The sequence below is a fragment of the Rhinoraja longicauda genome, chromosome 8 (assembly GCF_053455715.1).
Source record: "Rhinoraja longicauda isolate Sanriku21f chromosome 8, sRhiLon1.1, whole genome shotgun sequence".
Classification (NCBI taxonomy): Eukaryota; Metazoa; Chordata; class Chondrichthyes; order Rajiformes; family Arhynchobatidae; genus Rhinoraja; species Rhinoraja longicauda.
The window spans coordinates 30,105,810-30,127,385 of record NC_135960.1 but is presented as its reverse complement, the minus strand read 5'-3'; the positions used below and the strand labels follow the sequence as shown (position 1 = coordinate 30,127,385).

At 41.5% G+C, this 21,576-nt stretch overlaps 1 protein-coding gene across 1 annotated transcript in view; it reads right to left on the bottom strand.

The window, feature by feature from the left end:
* Window positions 1–21,576, bottom strand: part of ndufa10 (NADH:ubiquinone oxidoreductase subunit A10) — a 74,198-nt gene that overhangs the window by 41,362 nt on the left and 11,260 nt on the right. The window contains exons 4-5 of the mRNA XM_078404446.1: window positions 18,997–19,083; window positions 15,801–15,922 (exon numbers count right to left, since the gene is read on the bottom strand). Coding sequence (XP_078260572.1) covers window positions 15,801–15,922; window positions 18,997–19,083 — 209 coding nt within the window. The remainder of the gene's footprint in view (window positions 1–15,800; window positions 15,923–18,996; window positions 19,084–21,576) is intronic.

Sequence of the window (21,576 nt, the reverse complement as noted above, 5' to 3'; positions counted from 1 at the left end):
ACATTACACTGTCAAAGGAGTTTAATTACATTATTTCATCTTATGACAGATATTTGCTTTCTTCCACCTATTGCCCTTTCCTGCTACCTGATCTGATTTATTTCTCTCTTTCTTCATTCTGGTGAAGGGTCCTAGACCTGAAACATTAACTGTTTCTCTTTCCACAGCTGCTGCCTGAACTGTTGGGTTTTTCCAGAACATTGTTTTCCCTTAAACAAGTAACCTTCTTTCAACACAACTGTCTCCATCAGTTGAATCAATCCCTTTTCCAAGATGTGTTCACTATGAGGACTCAACATTAATTTATGAAACAATAAACAGTTTCAAGTTATACATTTTTGTCCAGTTAACTGATAATCCCAGCAGAACTATTGCCTTAGTAACTGCATTCCAAACAGTAAACAGGGTCTTAGCCATTTCGCTAAAACCAATAATTTTCATCCTGTAGTAGGAAAACATTTTTTTTTCTTCACGATACCAGGCAGCACAACCCATACTCAGAGCCAGTGATTTTAGGAATCAAATTAGGCAACTCTTCTGCACGCAACCAGTTTTGGAAGTCTGAAACTCCCCTCCAAACGACAAATGGTGTGAAGTTAGAATATTTTATATAATTAAGGTAAGGTTAAGGTACGTAGAGCAATGCAGGTGAATAGCTTTGAGAGTCAGAGAGATACTACATTGAAAAGGTCCTCCAGCCTACCAAGTTCATGCCAACCCATTCACATTAATCCAATGTTTTAATTCTCCTCACATACTCATCTACTTCCCCCCCTCCCCACCACCCAGATTCTATCATTCATCTACTTTGATGATCATAGATCAACAACAGGGCTAATTGCCATTTTTCCATTCCAACTATTCTAATTTAACACAAAGCTAATAAATCTTCTATGATTATTTATCAATAAGAAAAATGTAAATTTAAATGCTATTTTAAATAGAAAATATAAAGCACTAAATCACTATAGTTAGTGTGTGTGTGTGTGTGTGTGTGTGTGTGTGTGTGTGTGTGTATATATATGTATGTGTGTGTGTGTGTGTGTGTGTATATATATATATATATATATATATATATATATATATACATATATATATTAATATTATAAACACACATATATATCCGTTTATTATGAGATACATTTCCCATTCACAAGGGTGGCGGAGAGATTCAACTGCTGCCTCACAGCGTCAGAAACCTTGGTTCTTTCTTCAGGTTCTGACTGTGTGGAGTTTACACGTTCAGTGTGATTGCATAGATTTCCTCAAAATGTTCCAGTTTCCTCCCACATCCCAAGGACAGGTGGACAGTTTAGTTTCTTGTCACATGTGCCGAGGTACAGTGAAAAGCTTTTGTCGTGTGCTAACCAGTCAGCAGAAAGACAATACATAATTACAATTAATCCATTTAGTGTATAGGTACATGATAAGAGAATAACGTTTAGTGCAAGGTAAAGTCAACAAAGTCCAATCAAGGATAGTCTGAGGGTCATCAAAGAGGCAGATTGTAGTTCAGCACTGCGCTCTGGTTGTGGTAGGATGATTCAGTTGCCTGATAAAACAGTTGGGAAGAAACTGTCCCTGAATCTAGAGGTGTGCATTTTCTTACTTCAGATTAATTGGCCACTGTAAATTGCCCCTTGTGTGCAGTTGAGTGGAACAATCTAGGCAGAGTTGATGAGAATATGAAGAGAATTTAAAAACAAAAGGGATTGATGTAGGATTAGGGTGAATTTGCTGACTGATAGTCAATGCACACTTGATTGGCCAAAGGGCCTATTTTCTATGTGTAGGAAGGAACTGCAGATGCTGGTTTAAACCGAAGATAGACATAAAACCCACCCCTGCCTTTCAGTTTGAAGAAGGGTCTCGACCCGAAACGTCACCCATTCCTCTCCAGAGTTGCTGCCTGTCCTGCTGAGTTACTCCAGCATTTTGTGTCTATCTTCGGCCTATTTTCTATGTTGTATCTGTGACTACAAAACCAATTAATGACTTAAAGATCAGTTAAATACAATTAAGTGGTTGGCAGAATAATTGGATCTTACATGGTCCCCACCAGATAGCCACCAAGAATGTACTACAAGGTGGTGCCAACATTGGTGAACAAGATTAATGGTGGGTGGGAAGGGAGAAGCAAAAACTAATCCATCAGGTGATTCAAGATTCCTTTCATTTTCTCATTGTTCAATTAGTGGCTAATGCAAAATGAAAACAAGCTAATTGCAGATTTTTATTTTAAGCTCCTAAGCCTTGTGACAAAACTATCTTAAAATAAGTAATTAAAAGAGGTGGATGTGTCTACTCTACTTCCTCTCTGTGATACCCTTCCTGAGGAAATTGAACTCTTTTGCTCTGTAATACCAATATACTGCACCTTTCTTAACAGGGAACATTTATAATGTTGGCATCCTGCCCTGTTCCTTACTTAACTCTGCTGATGAAAGAAGGAAGGATGAATAGTAAGCTGCACCCTGATCAAGGTGAAAGCAAGTTCCATTATTGTAATGGATTCATAATAAATAACTGCATTTACCCGTCCTGCGAACAGTAGGTATTTTTAGGACACATTAAAAACAGCACAAAAACAGGCAGTTCAGTTCACCAACATCAGGCATACCATATACCCATTTAACAACACCTGGTCCATAGTTTGCTCTGTCTCGGTGATTCAGTGCTCGCCCAGAAGCTTCTTAAATGTTGTGAGCTTACCTGGCTGCACCACCCCTCGGTCAGTGCCCCGAGTTTTAAAAAATCTTTCTCAGATTCCCTCTAAACATCTTACTCCTCACCTTAAACCTAGGCCACAAAAGTAATGTTTTGACTGTACAGCCAAATTCTGCTCCAAATCCATTTTTCCCGATTACACTGCTGTGGTGGGCCAGAATTTGAACAATGATAAGACAGAGCACAGGAAGGAGATCGAGTGTTTACTAACATGGTGGCAAGCCAGCAACCACTCCGTCAATGTAAGCAAGAGGAGTTAGTTATTGACTTTAGGAAACTAGGTCAGTCAGCATCAATGGTGCAAATGTGGGGATGGTTGAGAGCTTCAAGAGCCTAAGAGTAAATGTCACCAACCAAACACACTGAGGTTATGCCAAATGCCCTTGACTTAGAACACTCAGAACACTAAGGAAGTTCTGTTTGTCTCCAAACATTCTTACTAATTTCCGCAGATGCACATAGAAAGCCTTCTATTCGGATGCATTGCAACTTGATTTGGTAACAGCTCGGCTCAGAACACACACAAATAGCAGAGAGTTGTGGATGTAGCCGGGGCTGATCACAAAACTGGCCTGCCGCCCTCACCCTACACCACCCCCTTTATTTCCTATTACCTCAGGAAAGCAGCCAACATAATCTAGGACCATTTACACCACGGTTAATCTCTCTTCTCACCGAGCAGAAGATATAAAATCTTGAAAGTATTACCAGATTCAGAAATAGCAACTTCCTTGCTGTTATGTCGGAAAGGATGCTGGTTCAAATCGAAGAATGCTGGAGTAACTCAGCGGGACAAGCAGCATCTCTGGAGAGAAGGAATGGATAACGTTTCGGGTTGAGACCCTTTTTCAGACTTTTCCATTCTGAAGAAGTCTGAAGAAGGGTATCGACCTGAAACGTCACCCATTCCTTCTCTCCAGAGATGCTGCCTGTCCTGCTGTTAATCCAGCATTTTGTGTCTATCTTCCTTGCTGTTATTAGACACTGAATGGTCCTCGATTAGGCTATTGGTCTAGGTGAAAAAAGAAATTTCTTCCCTCCTGTCCTTTATGGATGCCCACTTAATTTGAGGCTATGATTTCTGGTTCAAAACACTCATCATGGGGGACATTGTTTCTGTATCCACCCTCGCAAATTCCCATCTAAGTCTCTCTGTCTCACTTCGCCTTGGGCTTTCCTTTGAATGTTTTTATTGGTATTGTTCTTATTACCCTACTTGGTGCATTTTGCTATATTAAAGGCAGATGCTCATTTAATTGAAACTCTTTGAGTGATGTTAACTGTTATTATTTCTGAAGTTTCCCAAGCATACTTCTATGAGCTACAAATGAAGAAAAGCTACAGATTCTGATGCAACTATTCAAAACTTTCTGCAAGGCATCGCTTCTTTGTCCACAAAGTCTAGCTACACAAAAATTCTAGCCATGCAAGGAAAACCACATTCAAAATCCTATAATCTCCTTGCCAATAATCATCGACAGACAAAACTGGTTGAAGTATGTGTCACATTTAGATTCACTCTCTGTTATGGCTTTGCCATTTACAGTATATTTCAGCAATAATTTAGATTGCACAAATCAAACTTGCGGTCTATAATTAGCAAAGCATAACACAACATGGATTTAATTTTACATTCCTGAAAAAGAAACAAAAATTCAAAAAGACTCCTGTGATCAAAATGGGAACTGGGAATAGGACTGCGGCACGGTAGCGCAGCGGTAGAGTTGCTGCTTTACAGCGAATGCAGCGCCGGAGACTCGGGTTCGATCCTGACTACGGGTGCTGCACTGTAAGGAGTTTGTACGTTCTCCCCGTGACCTGCGTGGGTTTTCTCCGAGATCTTCGGTTTCCTCCCACACTCCAAAGACGTACAGGTATGTAGGTTAATTGGCTGGGTAAAATGTTAAAAAAAAAAATTTAAAAAATTGTCCCTAGTGGGTGTAGGATAGTGTTAATGTACGGGGATCGCTGGGCGGCACGGACTTGGTGGGCCGAAAAGGCCTGTTTCCGGCTGTATATATATGATATGATATGATATGATATGAAAGTGCATCAAGTATAATCAAGAAGGCAGACATTGAAGAGGGAGACGGGAAGCAAAGAGGAGAGCATTCCAAAAGGTTAGTGTCAAGACGTAGAAGGCTTCTTCACTCAACATGGATATCTTCAGAAAAATATGGCAACAGAAAGAACCATTGGACTGAGTTGATTTTGAATCCAATGCTTTGAAAATGGGATATAATCAAGAGCACAAAGTGCTGAAACTCACTTGATAGCCCTTATAAGCGTTTGAAATACTTCACTTCTTCTATGGTACCAATGGCAAGCTGTGGGACTTGTGCAGAAAGAAAAGAAAGTAGGTGGTGCAAGGAGAGCTGGAGTTTACATATGATGGACGTGGAAAGGTGTGAACAAGGTCTTTAGCAATGATGCAGATGACTCAATGTTAGAGACAAGTGGTAATGTTCCAGAGATCGAAACAAGTAATGAATACGACTTTAAAGATTAATCAGACCATATTGACGATCCAAAGTGCAGGTTGGCTAGGTAAGGAGGGTGACAAAAATCGGTATGGGTGGGAGTGATTGGATTTCAACACTGCTCGAGGTGTATTCCTAGTGTGCTTAACCATTAAACAGATATTGGTAAACTCTGAGGATACTGTATAAATCAGGAAAACACCTTCAGGGGTGGCACGGTGGTACAGCAGAGTTGCTGCCTTACAGTGCCTGAGACCCTGGTTAGATCCTGACTACAGGTGCTCTCTGTATGGAGTTTGTATGTTCTCCCCCTGACCTGCGAGGGTATTCTCTGGGAGCTCCGGTTTCCTTCCACACTCCAAAGACAGGCAGGTCTGTCGGCTAATTGGTTTGGTAAAATTGTAAATTGTCCCGAGTGTGTGTAGGGTAGTGTTAATGTGTGGGGATCGCGGGTCGGTGTGGACTCGGTGGGCCGAAGGGCCTGTTTCCGCGCAGTGTCTCTAAACTAAACACGGATAAACTTACTGCATTCTCAAAATATCAAGCTGGCAAAACCATCATGTTATTTCAGGGAAGACAAACGAGTGCTTAGACAAGGAGTGATATGAAGAAGGATTATTAAGCAGAAACAAAAGAGAGGAAAAAGTCAACATTATTTCTTTTGTTCAACTTTTAAAAAGGGTTGAGGTGAATGATGATGAACACAGTGCTGTAGTGCAATTAAAGTATAGCGGCATACAGTAACTGGCCAGCCAGGGACAAGATTGAAGGAATTAAGATAATGAGGAGAAATTTGTCAACAAATTAGAGAACAATTGAGAGGATGTGACACAGGACAGGGGCAGGGAACTGATTGTTCTCTTAGAGGAAGGCTTAAGATGCAATGGTTTTTAAACAAGATATTGTTCAAATGGAGCTACCAATGTTATCCCTCCCAAATAAGTGATGTGCCTGACAAACAGAAGCAATCACAGCACGGCAAGCAAATATCTAGAAACATGCCTATATATAAAAAGTTTCTGAATTCATCCTCAGCAGTAAGATAAGAACTGCACAGCCAATTTTTTTTAATGTGGTAGGTCATTAAGATATATTGGTCAGAAAGGAACAGACTTTATGCCATTAACTGGTTCATAATTATAACTTTGTTCATAATCAGGTCTTCCAACATGTTGGGGGTGATGACTACAAGAATGAGGACTTCTTGTGCCTTTAATCACTGGAAAATGTAGAAACCTGGTGTTTCTTGTCAGATATCTTGTTATCAGAGAAATGCACAGTTGAATGTGACTTCCAAACAGGCACTAGATTTTCAGTAATTTACCAAGCATTTTTCAAAACAAAAATTAAATCGCAGGAGGTCAGGCAAAGTGGTGGTTGACATTTTGGGTACACCACTTCATCAGGATGTCTCAACCTGAAAGAACACCCATCCTTCTGCCTCTACAGAAGCTGCCTGACCGATTGAGTTCCCACAGCAATTCATTTCTTGCTCCAAATTCCACCATTTACAGCCTCCTGCATGAGCATTTTTCCAAGATTTTGTTAAATCTAATTGTCTTGAGTCCTTAAATTCATTGCTCTCTCAAGACCATCTTTTCATTAATGTATTTTACATGGTTCAGGAGCGGAAGTCACAAGCAGCAATAAAAGAAGCACATACACAGGTGAAGAAACCACTTCAAAACAACTGAGGAACCCTCCTTAGAAACATAGAAAATAGGTACAGGAGGAGGCCATTTGGGCCTTCGAGCCAGCACCGCCATTCATTGTGATCATGGCTGATCATCGACAATGAGTAACCTATGCCTGCCTTCTCCCCACACCCCTTGATTCCACTAGCCCCTAGAGCTCGATCTAACTCTCTTTTAAATTCATCCAGTGAATTGGCCTCCACTGCCTTCTGTGCCACAAATTCACAACTCTCTGGCTGAAAAAGTTTCTTCTCACCTCAGTTTTAAATGGCCTCCCTTTTATTCTTAGACTGTGGCCCCTGGTTCTGGACTCCCCCAACATTGGGAACATTTTTCCTGCATCTAGCTTGTCCAGTCCTTTTATAATTTTACACGTCTCTATAAGATCCCCTCTCATCCTTCTAAACTCCAGTGAATACAAGCCCAGTCTTTCCACTCTTTCCTCATATGACAATCCCGCCATCCTGGGATTAATGTCATGAACCTACGCTGCACTGCCTCAATAGCAAGGACGTCCTTCCTCAAATTAGGAGACCACAACTGCACACAATACTCCAGATGTGGTCTCACCAGGGCCCTACACAACTGCAGAAGGACCTCTTTACTCCTATACTCAAATCCTCTCGTTATGAAGGCCAACATGCCATTAGCTAACGCATTTTGTGGAATTGTATCAGTGATTACGTTTTAGTTTAAAAAAAACAAAGGGCTTTGGGAGCACAGGAAGTGTGGCAGTTAAATGCCCACTTTATTTATTTGCCAGAATTGGATAAACTGATGGTGCTTTGAAACAACTCCACTGTCACTGTTCTTCTCTGACCGTTCCATGACATGTGGAATGTTAAATGCATTACGTAAATCCATTTATTTTCAGCACTCTGACACAATGAGCGGCTTTTCCTCGGAGCACATTTTATTTCCAATAAAATCCCAAATGTGCACCTTGTAGTCGTAGTAATGGTGATGAAGTATTGTTATTTTATTTTGACTAGTAATGTATGCTATCGTTATTGTGCCACACAGACTGTACTGATGTTAAATTTGCACAGGTGCAAGACAGAGATTCATACAGGTGCACAGCATGGATATAGTCCCTTTGGCCTATCTTGTCCATTCTGACCATGTTGGCATAGATAACCCTCCTTACTGTCAACTACACCATCTATTTTGGTGTAATCTGCAAATTTACTAACAATGTTAACTACATTGTCATCCAATTCGTTAATGTATATAACAGCAGCAGACCCAGCACCAACATCTGCAGCACTCCAGGGGCCACTGGCCTTCAATGAGGAAAACATTCTTTTGACTCCTTCCTCTAAGCCAATTTTATATCCAATTGGCTAGCTCACCTTGGATTCCATCCAATCTAACCTTCCGGATCAGCCTACCTCACCAGAGTAAAGTCCATATAGTCAACATCCACTGCCCCATCCTCATTAATCCTTTCGGTGACCTCTTCAAAAATTGAGATACATGATTTTGCACCCGCAAAGTCATGCTGGTTATCCCTTATGCCTATCAAAATGCCCGTAGATCCTGCCCCTTATAAATCCCCTCCAACAACTTTCCCACCACTGGCTTCAGGCTCACCAGCCTTTAGTTTCCTGGCTTGTCTTTCTTAAAAGAACAAATTAGCCAACTTCTATTTATTCTTGCCGAAGCCATGTATTTTACACTTAATGTACCTGTAGAATCTCTTGGCATTTCTCTTTACCTTGCCTGCCAGTTTCACTCCATGTTCTTTTTGCCTTCCTGATTGCCTTCTTAAGAGTGCTCCGACATTTCTTCTACTCAAGGAGGGATTCTCTTATCTTCACTGCCCAAATCTGACGCATGTCTCCTTTTATTTCCCAGCCTCAAGGTCTCTTGTCAACCAGGGTTCCCTCAATGTGCCAGTCTTGCCCTTCACCCAAACAAGAATATGCTACCCCTGAGCTATTGCTAGTTCATTTTTAAAAGCCTCCCACTTGCCTGACAACAGACACTCCCAGTCAACCTCTGCAAGTTCTCACCTTATGCTTCCAAAATCTACATTGTCCCATTCCCTTACCCCTGGAGGCGGCACAGTGGAGCAGCGGTAGAGTTGCCGCCTTACTGCACCTGAGACCCCGGGTTTAATCCTGACTGCGGGTGCAGTCCGTACAGAGTTTACACATTCCAAAGACGTACAGGTATGTAGGTTAATTGGCTGGGTAAATGTAAAAATTGTCCCTAGTGGGTGTAGGATAGTGTTAATGTACGGGGATCGCTGGGCGGCACGGACTTGGTGGGCCGAAAAGGCCTGTTTCCGGCTGTATATATATGATATGATATGATATGATATGATATGATATGATATGATATGATATGATATGATATGATTCTCCCTATGGGTTTTCCGGTTTCCTCCTATATTCCAAAGACGTGCAGGTTTATAGGTTAATTGACCTCAGTAAATTGTCCCTGGTGTGTAGGATAGGACCGGTGTATGGGTGATCATTGGTTAGCGCAGACTCGATGAGCTAAAGAGCCTGTTTCCGAGCTGTATCTCTAAAATAAACAAAAACCAAAAACATTTAGGATCTTAACTTGTGGGTCAGTCCAAAATATTTCTCCATAACTACTTTAAATCTAATAGAATTATGGTCACTGGTCCCAAAGTACTCCTCCAATGACACTTCAGTCACTTATCCCTCAGAGGAGGTCCAACATTGTGCCTTTCAAGTAGGGCCTGCTATATATGGATTAAGGGACCTTTCGAACACATTTAACATATTCCATCACCTCACCTCCAAGCCCTTTACACTATGGGAGACACAATAATATAAAGGACACTGAAATTTCCCACAAATACTGCCCTTGTTGTTTTTCCCTACAATCTCCCTACACATCTGCTCATTACACTGGCTATGTATTTCTTATGCAGTCCCAGCAGAGTGATAATTTCCTTCTTATTTCTAAGTTCTACCCATATAGCCTCACTGGATGATCACCCAAGAATATTCTCTCTGAACACTGTTACGTGCACCCTGATCAAAATGGCAACTCCCATTTCCTCTCTTACCTGCATCTCTATCACACTTGTAGCATCTATACCCTGGAATATTGAACTGCAGGTCCTACCCTGCTCTCAGCCATGTTTCGACACCTATAATATCCCACCCTCCACATGCTGCAGTTGAAAGGCTTAAGGCAAAAAAAAATACAAGTAAAACTAGTTTTCCCCACACCCACACAACCCAACAGTTCAGCTATTTAAAGCAAGATTACCTCAGGAACCTTCCACAAGGTTGGATGTTACATTATTGGCTGCATATCATTTGTTCATTAAACTGCAAACCAGTTCCAATAAAGGTGGAGTGATGGTGCAATCACTCATCTTTTTAATTCCAATGTTATCATCATCATATCATATCATATATATACAGCCGGAAACAGGCCTTTTCGGCCCTCCAAGTCCGTGCCGCCCAGTGATCCCCGTACATTAACACTATCCTACACCCACTAGGGACAATTTTTTACATCTACCCAGCCAATTAACCTACATACCTGTACGTCTTTGGGCACATATATATTGTTGTTCTAATGCTCACATTCCATTTGAGTTACTCTTTGATTTACAACTTCCGATTAAAGCAAACCTACACTGTATGTTCACTTGAATTTTCAGTGAATGCTAATAATGAATTTCACCAAATACTCTACTGTCACTTCATCTGTGAAAACCATTCAGCAGCACGGTTAAACATTTTGTAACAGAGATGTTGATTATCAGTTGCAATAGTCGTGGTGTTTTCGATCCGTAGTAATTAACTGTAAGCATCATCCAAACAAATGGGGTGTCTCACTTCCAAATATTGCTCCCTCACATTTCATGGCTGATCACACCATCCTCCTCCAAAAGCTCTCTGCATTCTTCCAAATGGATGGAACTAAACTTGCTTGGTTTACCCAACAGTAGCTGGAACTAGAAATACATTCCCTCAATTCCAGCATTTTATGTCTATCTTTGGTGTAAACCAGCATCTGCAGTTCCTTCCTGCAATTCATAAGGGATTAGACAGGCTATATGCAGGAATAATGTTCCCCATTTTGGGGGAGTCCAGAACCAGGGGTCACAGTTAAGAATGAGGGATAGGCCGTTTAGCACTGAGATGAGGAAAAACTTTTTCAGCTAGAGAGTTGTGAATGTGTGAAATTCTCTGCCTTCACTGGATGTATTTGAGAGAGAGTTAGATATAGCTCTTAGAGCTAACGGAATCAAAGGATATGGGGAGAAAGCAGGAACAGGGTACTGATTTTGGATGATCAGCCATGATCATATGGCTTGAAGGGCTGAATGGCCTACTCCTACATCTATTTTTTTATGTTCCTATGTTTCAATTGTTTGCATATGTTACATATAATACTCTCATAAAGATTTATCCTCATTCTCTCATGACGACATTTGAAAATGGTGGTCAAATGCTGCACAGGAACTAATTGAACCCCATCTCATCGTCGCTTAGAACTTTTCAAAGTGCTTCATCAACATTACTTAAATGAAGATGGTTGAGAGCTTCGTGTTATAGGGTGTTAATATCATTTTTTCCTGGTTCAACCACATTGATGCTACGGCCAAGAAAATGTATCAACATAGCTACTTTCTGAGAAGTCAGAGGAAATTCTGCACGTCTCTAATCACAACACTTTCCACAAATGCACTGTAGAAAGCATCTCATTGGAATGCTTCGCAACTTGGTTTGACAACAGCTCTGCCCAAGGCAGCAAGAAATTGCAGCGCATTGTAAGTATTCCCAGTCCATCATACAATCTAGCTTTCCCACACCGCATCAACCCCATCTACATCTGATGCTACCTCAAGAAAGCAGCCAACACAATCAAGGGTACTACACTCTGGTCATTCCCACCTCTCCCCTCTCACATCAGGCAGAAGCTTGAAAGCACACACCAGATTCAGAAATAGCTTCTTCCCCCACTGTTATCAGACTACTACATGCGTCTCACATAAGGGTATAGTCCCAATCTCCCAACCTAGCTCGTTGCAGCCCTTGGCCTATTTATAATCTGCACTTTCTCTATCTCTGTAACACGACACACCAAGACCTGACATGAGATTAGCCTGAACAGTGTGGACTTCAACATTCCTTTAACTTTGGGGTCATGTTAGATTTGAGATGAAATTCCAACCACATATCCATACTGACTGCCCCCTTCTCCTTCCATTCTCCATGATTCCATCCCCACCAGATGCCATCAGGTTTACACAATTGCCACTAGTTTCATCTGTTTCAATGTGCACCTGGTTAGCTTTCTCCATTTTACCCTCTAGAATTCAAAACTCTGCAGCCTGCATCCAAACTCGCAATTACACTTTTCGAAGTTTTCAAACTCTCATTTGCAAATTCAAATCCTTCCAATACCTCTCAAATGTCTTCCAACCCTACATCATGGTGATATATCTATTCTCCATCTCAGACCTCAGCCACTCAATGCCGCAGCAATAAAAAAATTGGTAAAGCAGCCTTTTTTAACACCACCCCCAAGCTGTGGAATACACTACCCAGGCCTATGAGAGACACTCACTCAGTTGACATTTTTAAACGGCAGTTAAAAACATATCTTTTTAATCAAGCTTTTAACTGATTTTACTTTGTTTGTCTTTTTACACTCTCAATTTTACATTTTAATATAAATCTGTGCTTTATTGTTTTAAATTGTATTTTTGTTTAGACATGTGTTTGTTCTTGTGGAAAGCACTTTGGGCAGCATTCAATTGCATGAAAGTGCTATATAAATAAAGTTATTATTATTATTATTATTATTGTTGTACACCATCAAATTTAATTGTGCCATGTTGTCTGTTGCCAAAACCCCAAGATCTAAAAATACCTCTGCATTTCTATTGTTTCTAACTCCTTTAAGACATTCATTGAAAAATCATGAATCACTGTCCTCTAATCTGAAAAACAATCCTCCACTACCCTCCTTTGCATCCGACCAGCAAGCCAATTTATCATCCAGTTGCCTAGCTCACCTTGGATCCCACATGCTCTAACCTCCCGGACCAGCCCACCATGTGGAACCTTGTCAAAGGATTTGCTAGAATCTATGTATATAACATTTACAACCCTGCCCTCATCAAGCCTTTTGGTCACTCGTCAAATAACATTGTTCTTAACGTTGTTACAGATATTTAACTGGAAATAATCATCTTTCTTTGAAACATAACGGAGTACAACCTTGCATGGATCAGCATTTCAAATATATGAGACAATCCCTAATCCAATTAACAAATGAAAGCAGGCAATGCCAACATTACAGGGAATGTACTAGACAGATGTCCGCCCTACAGACATGATTATTGGTTACACGTTTATTCATTTTTCATGATCTGGGTGTCACTGACAAGGTCAGCTTTTACTGCCCATCCCTCATCTCTATATCCTCTCACTCTCCCCCACTGAGCAAATGGGGATGAGCTACCCAATTCAACTGCTGCAGTCATTCTGGCTGAGGGACACCTCCAATGCCGTTGGTGAAGATTTTCCAGCAATTGGGCCCAGTAATGCGAAGGAAAGGGGATATTTCTAAGTCAGTGAAAACTGCAGAAGTTGGAAAAATGAAATAAAAACAGAAAAAGTTGGAAACGGCAAGTCAGGCAGCATCTCATATAGTAACAAGAGAGATACAGCACAGAAACAGGCCCTGCAGGCCTGCATCCACATTGACCATCAACCACCAATTCATACGAATCCTACATTCATCCCTTCCTTAAATTCAACAGAGGAAAGTGCATCACAGGCCCTTTGGACAACTATGATGCCAATTTAATCAAATCCCCTCTACTTGCTCATGGCCTATTCCCTGCCTGTTGATGAGTTTGTCCAAATGTCTCTCTAATAATTCTATCATATCTGCATTTAACACTTTCCCAGAAAGCATCCTCTCTAGTCTCACCTCAACTTCCGATGCTCCAGAGAAAATAATCTAAGTGTAGTCAACCTCTCCTTATTGCCAAACCGCTCTAGTTCGGGCAAAGTCTTGGTAAACTTCATCACCACCCCCTCCCTAAAGCCTCTACGACTTTCCTGTAATGAGGTGACCAGAATTGCATATGATACATTTCAAATGTGGGGTAACCCAAGTTTTATACAGTTGCAATACGACTTTATGACCTGATCAATGAAGGCAATGCCTTGACTGGTGAAGGCAAAAATTCCATATACATTCTTCACCACCCTGTCCACTTTTGTTGCCAATTTCAGGGAGCTGTGGATTTGTACCCCAAGATCCCTCAGGACCCAATTCTCATAAAGGTTCTGCATTTACTATAACATTTCCTCTTGCATTTGACCTTGCAAAGTGCAACATCTCACACCTGTGCAGATTGATGTTCATCCATCTTATTCAATTTTTTCCCTGTTTCCGTTGCATTTCTCAAGGGCCTTGCCTGATTTCAGCTTCCGAAACCTAACATATACTTTTTTTTTTTTAATTCACTGTACCCAACAATGACAATAAACTAAACTAGGACCTTTTTTCTTCAATAATATATCACCTACAATATCTCTTCTCAACCAAAGCTCCTGAATGCTTAAGATTATCTTTCATCTTCACAACATGCTGGTCCTGAACTCGAATCAACTGGTCTTGACAGGACTACTACATATTAGTGGCTGATTTACCCTTAAACAGCTGTTTCCAGTCAGGCCGAATATCCTTTCGGAATATCCTGTGCCCGCTCAGACATCCTTAACCCTGGTGCCAGAGAGGCAAGACCCCATCCTGTAGTCTATGGTCTGGACTAAAGAGTCATCTATTGACAGCTCCACACACCCGGATTAAAACAGTAGCTCTACTGGTTGTGCCACTGCGCTGCCAATATGGTCTTGTATAATCCTGATGATCTAAGTAATTTCCTTCTGCACTGTGCCCAATTGGTATGCACCAAATGGCTGACCCCCTCATATCATATCATATCATATCATATCATATATATACAGCCGGAAACAGGCCTTTTCGGCCCACCAAGTCCGTGCCGCCCAGTGATCCCCGCACATTAACACTATCCTACACCCACTAGGGACAATTTTTACATTTACCCAGCCAATTAACCTACATACCTGTACGTCTTTGGAGTGTGGGAGGAAACCGAAGATCTCGGAGAAAACCCACGCAGGTCACGGGGAGAACGTACAAACTCCTTACAGTGCAGCACCCGTAGTCAGGATCGAACCTGAGTCTCCGGCGCTGCATTCGCTGTAAAGCAGCAACTCTACCGCTGCGCTGCCGTGCCGCCCTCATCCTGTAACTCTGACTGCAAAGTGATATCTGGATATGCTCAAAAGCACCCATGGCTCATTTAAATACAAAGGCAGCAGCAACATGGCTAAAGTCATTGTGAATGTTTGTTGGGTGTTAATCCTAACGTCCGAGGAAAATTGTGATGTACAGTAACCCCCATAATGCAGGGGTCATCTTTATTTCCACGCATTACTTACACAATATCCCTGAACTATCAAGCCAAATAATTTATTTTAAGGTGGAGATAGATAAATATTTGAAAGAACAGGTAATAGAGGATTATGAAGAACTGGCACAAAAATGGAGTTGAGGTCAGCATTGATCAGTCGTGATCATATTGAAGGGAGGACAGACTTGAAGAGTCAGGTGGCCTACTCCTGCCTTCTTGTTTGTACTCAAAGCATCTCCAAGTTTTGATACAGTTGTAAACTAGCTTCATTTGCATTAAAGTGCCATCATTTGAACAATAACCTGCATCAAATAGAGCTTTTTAAAAAAAAATGTGTTCATCTGATTGCAATGCACTAACTGGAAGAGAAAATGGAATCACATAAAACCATTGGGAATTGTGTGTTGTTAAAATAATTAATGAAAGCCTACAAATTCTTACCTCCCCATGCTGTCTCAGTCGATTCTTTACTTCCTCAGCAGGTACGTCCAGGTAGATAACCAGGTGAGGAGGCAGGAACTCACAAATGCTGTTCCCTTTTATTTCATTGTAATGGTCAACACCTAAAAATACCAAACACTGCATAATCATAGTGACTGAGGGCACATACACTGACAGAGATTGCAGTTGAAGGAAAATGGCAGCTAGTGAACAGCAAACTTCAAATTAAAACCAAAAATACAACACCAATTATGATGGCCAATTAAAAAAAATTAACAATCTACAAATGCATATCCAAACACTGACAGAAATTTGTCTGATTTATCTATTATCCAAATGTAAATGATTGGCATCTTAAAGTTGAAAACAGATTTAGTCACAGATATTGTTAAAAATATTAACGTTATCTTTGTAGACTTCATATTATTAAAACCATGGTTAAGAGAAAGGCAACTACAGAAGATAAATGACCTAAAACGAGACGGGTGCGATCATGAAGCACCAGCTTGGTCCTGACAAACCATTAAGCGAAACTATCCAAGAACTGACAAAGGAGATGATCTAACCATGCAGGAAACAATGTATACGTAGTTCAGATTGATTAATCCTGATCCAATGTGCAAGATCTGGACAGATCCATCAGGCTATGATATTATAAGCCACTTAATCTTATTTGCTTTATTTGTCCATTTTCCTCAAGGTGAAGACTGAGGGGTACAGCTAAAAAAAATCTGTATTTTATACCTTTTACTTCCTGTAGTCCTAGAACATGGTTTTCCACCAGGTTTGGAGCAAACTAACGCTGGGAATTTAGTTAAGAAGAATACAAAAGGCAGCCTGAATGGTACTCTGCTCTTCCCCCTCCAGCTTATGGCTACAGTTTCCTCAAAAGAGATCAACTTCCATGACTATGCAAGTAGTCACCCGAACTGCTGAGTAGGATTGCCTTTTACAGCCCTTGGTTTAACAAACATACAGCCACTTAGAGCAGCGAATAAAGATTTGCTTCAGCATTAAGACAATCGATGTAGGCAACTTGCTGCTTAATTGTGAAAAGGAATACAAGACTCTGAGGAAGAAATCTATCCTTCGATTCAATGACAAGCACATCAGATTATGCAATAATCCTTTCTGAGATCATTTGATACCTCTCCATCTTTATGATAACTTAGAGACCAGAGCTGTTCGTAGTACTCCAAATTTCAACCAAGCAAGATAGACACAAAATGCTGGAGTAACTCAGCAGGACGGGCAGCATCTCTGGAGAGAAGGAATGGGTAACGTTTTGGGTCGAGACCCTTCTTCAGACTGAGAGTCAGGGGAAAAGCAAACGAGAGATATAGATGGGAATGTAGAGAGATATAGAACAATTGAATGGAAGTTATGCAAACAAGTAACAATGGTGAAGGAAGCAGGCCATTGTTAGCTGTTTGATAGGTGAGAACAAGAAGCTGGTGCGACTTGGGTGGGGGAGCGATGGAGAGAGAGGGAATGCAGGGGTTACTTGAAATTAGAGAAATCAAATTCATACCACTGGGTTGTAAGCCGTCCAAGCGAAATACGAGATGCTGTTCCTCCAATTTGCATTTAGCCTCACTCTGACAATGGAGGAGGCCAAGGACAGAAAAGTCAGTGTGGGCATGGGAAGAGGAATTAAAGTGTTTGCAACCGGGAGATCAGGTAGGTTCAGGCAGACTAAGTGAAAGTGTTCAGCAAAACAATCGCCCAGTCTACGTTTGGTCTCGCCGATGTATAAGAGACCACATCTTGAACAACGGATTCAGTAGATGAGGTTGGAGGAGGTGCAAGTGAACCTCTGCCTAACCTGAAAGGAATGTCGGGGTCCCTGGACAGAGTCAAGGGAGGAGGTATAGGCACAGGTGTTGCATCTCCTGTGGTTGCAGGGGAAGGTACCTGGGGAGGCAGTGGTAGGTACCTGGAGAGGCAGTGGTTTGGGTGGGAAGGGATGAATTAACCAGGGAATTTCGGAAGGCGGAAATGGTTGGAGATGGGAAGATGTGACTAGTGGTGGAGGATTGTGTGTTGTATGCGACAGCTGGTGGGGTGAAATGTAAGGATTAGGGGGACTCTGTCCTGATTGCGACCGGGGGGGGGAGAGTGGGAGTAAAAGCGGAGCTGCAGGGTACTGAGGAGATGTGTATGAGGAATGAGGTCCTCATCTATGATGGAAGAGGGGAACCCCCCTTCCCTAAAGAATGAGGACATCTCGTATGTCCTGGTATGGAACACCTCACCTTGGGCGAAGATGTGGTGTAGATGGAGGAATTGGGAGTAGGGGATAGAGTCTTTACAGGAAGCAGGGTGGGAAGAAGTGTAGTCGAGATAGTTATGGGAGTCAGTGGGTTCATCATAAGACGGCAGTTGATAGTCTATCTTCTGTGATGGAGACGGTGAGATCTAGAAAGGGGAGCGAGGTGTTGGAGATGGTCCAAATGAATTTGAGTGCAGGATGGAAATTGGTAGTGAAGTTAATGAAGTCCATGAGTTCTGCAAGGGTGCAGGAGGTAGCACCGATGCAGTCGTCAATGTAACGGAGATAGAGTTTGGAGATAGGGCCAGTGTATGCCTGGAACAGAGATTGTTCAACGTACCGTACAAAGAGGCAAGCATAGCTGAGGTCCATGCGAGAGTCCATAGCTACGCCTTTGATTTGGATGAAGTGGGAGGAGTTGAAGGAGAAGTTGTTAAGGGCGAGGACCAGCTCTGCTAGGCGGAGGAGAGTGCTAGTAGAGGGAGCAAGAATGTTCAACCAAGCAAGACACTGTTCAAGTAGTGGCTACTCAGAATGGCAATTTATGAGAAGTGGCATCCCACATGGAACAATACTGGAAGTGTTTTTGAGCTTTATTTGCTTGGACTAGGAATTAAAAAAAAAAAATTTCAGAGTTGTAGATGTTGCCTAATTGAGAAGAGGTTAATACAGAGGACTACAGCAATAAATGGACTGATTAACGCATGTGCGGGAAAGATGGATCGTTTCAACATTATGGCATGGTACTGTAACTTCTGATGCTTGCACACAGGGCAACGTTTTAGGCACTTCCAGAATCACAGACCCGTAGTAATAAATAGCTTGAGGCAAAGAGGGCAATAAACAAAAATTTTGTTGCTGTTGCTCCTCGGTAATAATTGAATGTAACAAATAAGAAACTTTCTTGCAAAAGTTGCAACTTACATTCCTTCCGGATATAGCCTTGTTTGTACATCGCTTCCAGAAAAACATAATCACTATATGGAGAACGTTCCAGCACTACACCTTGACCTGTTGATATCAAAAGAAACAAAAGATCAAAATCAAGTCAAGTCAAGTTTATTTGTCACATACACACACACGATGTGCAGTGAAATGAAAGTGGCAATGCCTGCGGATTGTGCACAAAAAATAATTACAGTTACAGCATATAAATAAAGTTAATAAGTTAATATAGAGAAGACAAAATTTAGTCCCTGGAGTTATAAAAGTTAACAGTCCTGATGGCCTGTGGGAAGAAACTCCGTCTCGTCCTCTTTGTTTTCACAGCGTGACAGCGGAGGCGTTTGCCTGACCGTAGCATCTGGAACAGTCCGTTGCTGGGGTGGCAGGGGTCCCTCATGATCTTGCTTGCTCTGGATCTGCACCTCCTGATGTATAGGTCCTGCAGGGGGACGAGTGTAGTTCCCATGGTGCGTTCTGCCGAACGCACTACTCTCTGCAGGGCCATGTTTACCATTTTAATTGACAAGTATGCATTTCAGCAAGTGTGTGGGTTTTCGGGGTGAATGTGTATCTGTGCAAATGCACATGGTGTGTTTCAATGTGTCTATGGTGTAGAAGGGCGATAGATGACATATTATATGAGGTATTATATCATTATATGATATAATTATATGAGTGTTGAAACTTCATTATCACGTGGAATCTGATGCTGCCCGTGGGCCTTCCATCAACTTGGCCTAGGTTTTTCAAATCAGAGGCATGTGGCACGCCAGAAATAAATTATTTGTAGTTTTGCTGGTTACAGTTCTTCAGGTGAAGGCCCGCCCCTGGTTACAAATGCCTGACTAATGACACCTCATACATACAAATAAGTTCCCGTGACTATTATTCAATTGAAAGGAACACCAGTCTTGGGGAAAATTCTATTAAACAATGTAACTGTTACTGTTACTTCAAGCAGATGGAAACTAGCCAGTGAGTGTGATGGGAAATCCTGATCCCGTACCACTGTACTAGGCAAGGGAGGACAAACAGATGTTAATTAGCCCTGATTAATACCACTCATTACAACATTGTGTATGTATGGTTACCGAATCAAGTAATTTTGCATATTTTCTGACATACAAAATTGACATATACATGCCTGCAAGAACAGCACCCTTTTGTCATCTGGATTTTTTTTTTTAATGTCAAGGGTTTCTGACTTTGTCACCATTTCAGCCAATGAACTCCAGGACTCTCTCCGCCATTCTAAATTGAACTACACTGCTCCTGCTAATCTATATAAAATTTACATTAAAACATCCCTGCATTTGTTGCAAGCACCTCCAATTTATAAATTAAGGAGTTGGGGGCTTGCTTACCAATGCCCATTTTTTCCTGGTGCCACTGCAGGTGACCAATCTTGTTGGGTCTCTGCTCCATCAAGTTGGGCAAGTGACTATGCCTTGTAGAGAGACTGATGCAGAAAGCCACCCATGCATGCTTTGATAAGGGGCAAAACTGGGGCAGAGATTTATCAGAAATCCTGATTAGAAATAGTACAAAATATGTTAAAACATTAAAAAATATTTTTTTACATCTAAACTACCCTTTGCTGCATGATGCACAAGTCAAAAACCTTCATTGAAATTAATGGGGTTTCAAATCCTTAGCCAAGCCTGACTTGCATTGTATTGATTGGCAACTGTTGGATCTCAACATTTGACAATGTAGCCAAAAACCCGAGGCTTCGTGCAGTTTAAACAGTTGAACACCAATGAATTGGACTCAAGAACACAGGGATTCCAGCCAACAAGATTCAGATCTGTGTATTTGGTAACTTAAATACTGCTATCACATGCACCACAGAATTCCACAAACCAACATAGAGATTCAAGTAACAATATGTTTACAGTGTATGAATACTTCCACAAGTAGCACTATACCAAGACATCTAAGAAACAGATGTAGTGAAATTTAATGTAGCTGCAAATTACATGTCCACATTATCTTATTTTAAGGAACATCACATGATGTGGTAAAGACGGCTTTTGGTACATTGGCCTTCATCGGTCAAGGTATTGAGTGCATATTGAGTGCATACGTACTGTTACAGTTCTACGGGATATTGGCGAGAACTGGGTAATTTTGTACACCACTATAAGATTATCCCTCAGCATCCTGCGCTCGAGGAATAGAGTCCGAGCTTGTCCAATCGCTCCCAATAGCTCAGGCCCTCAAGTCCTGGCAACATCCTCATACATCTTCTCTGTACTATTTCCAGCTTAAGGACATCTACAGGATATTGGCAAGGTCGCATTGTAAGTATTGTGTTCAGGTTTGGTCACTGTGCTATAGGAAGGATGTCCTTAAGCTGGAAATAGTGCAGAGAAGATGTATGAGGATGTTGCCAGGACTTGAGGGCCTGAGCTATTGGGAGCGATTGGACAAGCTCGGACTCTATTCCTGGAGCGCAGGATGCTGAGGGATAATCTTATAGTGGTGTACAAAATCTTGAGGGGTATTGATAGGATGAATGCAGAGTCTTTTAACGAGGGTAGGGGAATCAAGAACAAG